The following is a 3,055-nucleotide window of genomic DNA, read 5'->3' on the forward strand; positions in this document are numbered from 1 at the left end:
GGCGACGAATGTTTTCCAACGACTTGGCGATGATTTGATCCAACATAAAGTGATTGTGGAATCAGACCAATAATATTGTTGGTCAAGATGTAAGTCCAGAGAGGCCAACACTGTTTCCGTCAATTGAGCGAGGAGCAGTGCAGCCTGAAGTTCTAGCCGTGGCACCGAGATCCTCTTCAATGGGGCCACTCTAGATTTAGCACATAACAATTGGGTGGTGACATGATCGAGCTCATCTGTCGATCGGATAAATATACATGCTCCATATGCTTCTTCAGATGCATCGCAGAATCCATGAAGTTGGACATTGACATTATTTTTGCAAAGTACAAAACGTGGCACGGAAATTTCGTTTACTGCCCTGAGTTGAGTGCTGAATTCCGTCCATTGAGAATGTATATCCTGTGGTAGAGATTCGTCCCAGTCAAGCTGAAGATCCCATAATTGCTGTAAAATTATTTTCGCACGAATGATTGCTGGACCCACGAGACCTAGAGGATCGAAGATTTGTGCAATTGAGGATAGAATTGTCCTCTTAGTAACCCTTTTTTGTGATGGTTCGGGAACTAAATAATTGAGTTTATCATCTTCGGGATTCCAAAGTAATCCCAGCGTTTTCGGATCCTTGTCAGCCTGAATAATTCGTCCAGACGTAGAAGGAACCGATTCATTGATCGCCTGTGGTTCGTTGGAAGCCCATTTCCGAAGTTCGAATCCATAAGAAGACAGAAGTGTTATGAGTTCTTCCCTCAGTTGCTGTGCCTCTTGAAGAGAGGAGACTCCAGTGAGAAGGTCGTCAACATAAAAGTCTCGTATGATGACGTCACTGGCTAAAGGAAACTCATACTTATTTTCCTCTCCTACCTGTCGTAAGGCACGTGTGGCTAAATATGGAGCGGAAGTAGTACCGTACGTAACTGTCTTTAATCTAAAATGTTGAAGGGATTGAGAAGGGTCTCTCCTCCATAAGATTCGCTGAAAATCGAGCTGCTTTTTGTTAATTTTTACCTGACGATACATTTTAGTAATATCAGCAGATAGAACAATAGGATGTTGACGAAAGCGTAGAGTTATCGAAAACAAGTCATTTTGAACCACCGGGCCTACCCTTTGTACCTGATTGAATGATATTCCGGAGGTTGTCTCTGCAGACCCATCAAAGACAACTCGTACCTTCGTCGTCGTGCTTCCTTCCTTCTTTACTGCGTGATGTGGAAAATAATTGACAGGCTTGTCAATGTTGACATCGTCAGAGGGAATTAGTTCCATGTGGCCTTGCTTTTCGTAATCTTCCATAAACTCGATGTATTTTTCCCTTAGTTCCGAGTCCTTGCTTAATTTTCGTTCCATGGAGATAAACCGCTTTTCTGATGTGTAAAGGGATTCTCCGAGTTCATTGACCCTGTCGTTAAAGAGCATTGTCACGACGAATCGTCCATCCTCATCTCGTCCAGTGGTGGAAAGAAAATGTCGTTCCAATTCATCATTATGATCAAGCTTTGGAAAATTGCTCTTCAATTTATGGTTCTCAATCTCCCAAAATTGTTTAACTTGATCATGCAATTGTTGATTTGTTATCAAATTACATACTGCTTTCTTCGTACACGAAGGGACCTGCATGGGACCAGCGACAATCCAGCCTAGTTGAGTTTTCTGCAAAATTGGCTGATCTCTGCGCAGATGTTTCTGACCTACACATATAAGATTCCAGAAAAGGCCCGCGCCAATTAACAGATCGACAGGACGAGTTTTAGTAAACAATGGATCCGCAAGAACCAGACCTTTCGGAATTTCGAAGTCACTTCGACGCACGGGAAGGTTTGGCATGTCGTCGGTGATTTCCGACGCTACTAAACATTTTATATTTCTCGAAAACCTTGTCCAGCATGAGCTGAATTTAATATTTGTACAATACTGTGGCTCTTGAGTCGCTTTAAATACTCCCGAGACCACAGTGTCTGAATTTGACATTTCAAGATTTAAACGATGACACAATTTGCGTGTGACAATATTAACCTGGGAACAAGAATCTAGCAACGCCCGGCATTCATGAAGTTTACCACTACTATCTTCGACCCAAACTATAGCTGTACCTAACATGATTTCTTCATTGGCAAGAGGGTCATTTAAATTTGTGAGCACTGCTGATGTCTTGTTCACGGGTGCTGAATGTGGGGTAGGTAATTCGACTTGTTTATCAGAATTTGTCGTTTGAGGTCTAACAAAGTAGTCAAGATGAAGCAAAGTATTGTGCTTCTTGTGACACTTATTGCACGATCCAGCATTACATTGTCTATTATGATGACCAGGAACCAAACAATTAAAACAGAATCGTTGTTTCCTAACTTCATCAATCCTAGATTCAATCGGAAGCGCTCTGAATTTTTCGCAGTTGTATAATGAATGCGACTCTTGACAAAGGGGACAGATTACTTTCGTCGTCGCGTGGGATGTAAGACGTTCAAAGGACTTTGAATTCGTATTTTTTGTACTCGATTTTTTTATATTATAAGACTGATTCGTTTCTGTTTTTTCGACGGAGGTTCTCTCTAAATACTTACAATGATTCTCGAGGAATTGAATCATATCTCTGAACGTAGTTTTCCGACCTTCATTCAGCGCATTGTGATCTCGTTTGGAAAGTAGTCGCTTTTCCCACTCACGTTTTGTAAAGGAGTCTAACTTTGTAGTTAACAGGTGGATAATAACTGTATCCCAGTTCTCCGTAGTTTCGCCTAATGATTTTAATGCTAACAAGTTGTTATTTGCATCATCAATTAATTGTCTCAGTGCGGAACACGAAACCTTTGACAATACTGGAAGTTCAAAAAGAGCCGACATGTGAAAGTGGACAAGTGACCGTGAATCTTCAAATCGATCTAAAAGACTTTGCCAAGCAAGTTCGTAATTCGCATCTGAAACACCTAATGATTTGATAGCCCGAGCAGCCTCTCCTGTCAGTGCATCATCCAAATAGTGGAATTTTTGAATGTTAGTGAGCGAAGTTTTATCGTGAACCATCGTTTTAAAGGAGTCGCGAAATTTAACCCAGTCT

The 3,055-nt window shown here is 41.3% G+C and overlaps 1 protein-coding gene across 1 annotated transcript in view; it reads left to right on the forward strand.

Annotated features, from left to right (window-relative positions):
• The window catches only part of LOC117175465 (nuclear factor 1 X-type), a 121,191-nt gene that overhangs the window by 111,877 nt on the left and 6,259 nt on the right, over nucleotides 1-3,055 (forward strand). The window contains exon 11 of the mRNA XM_033365170.1: nucleotides 279-395. Coding sequence (XP_033221061.1) covers nucleotides 279-395 — 117 coding nt within the window. The remainder of the gene's footprint in view (nucleotides 1-278; nucleotides 396-3,055) is intronic.

The sequence above is a fragment of the Belonocnema kinseyi genome, chromosome 6 (assembly GCF_010883055.1).
Source record: "Belonocnema kinseyi isolate 2016_QV_RU_SX_M_011 chromosome 6, B_treatae_v1, whole genome shotgun sequence".
NCBI lineage: Eukaryota > Metazoa > Arthropoda > Insecta > Hymenoptera > Cynipidae > Belonocnema > Belonocnema kinseyi.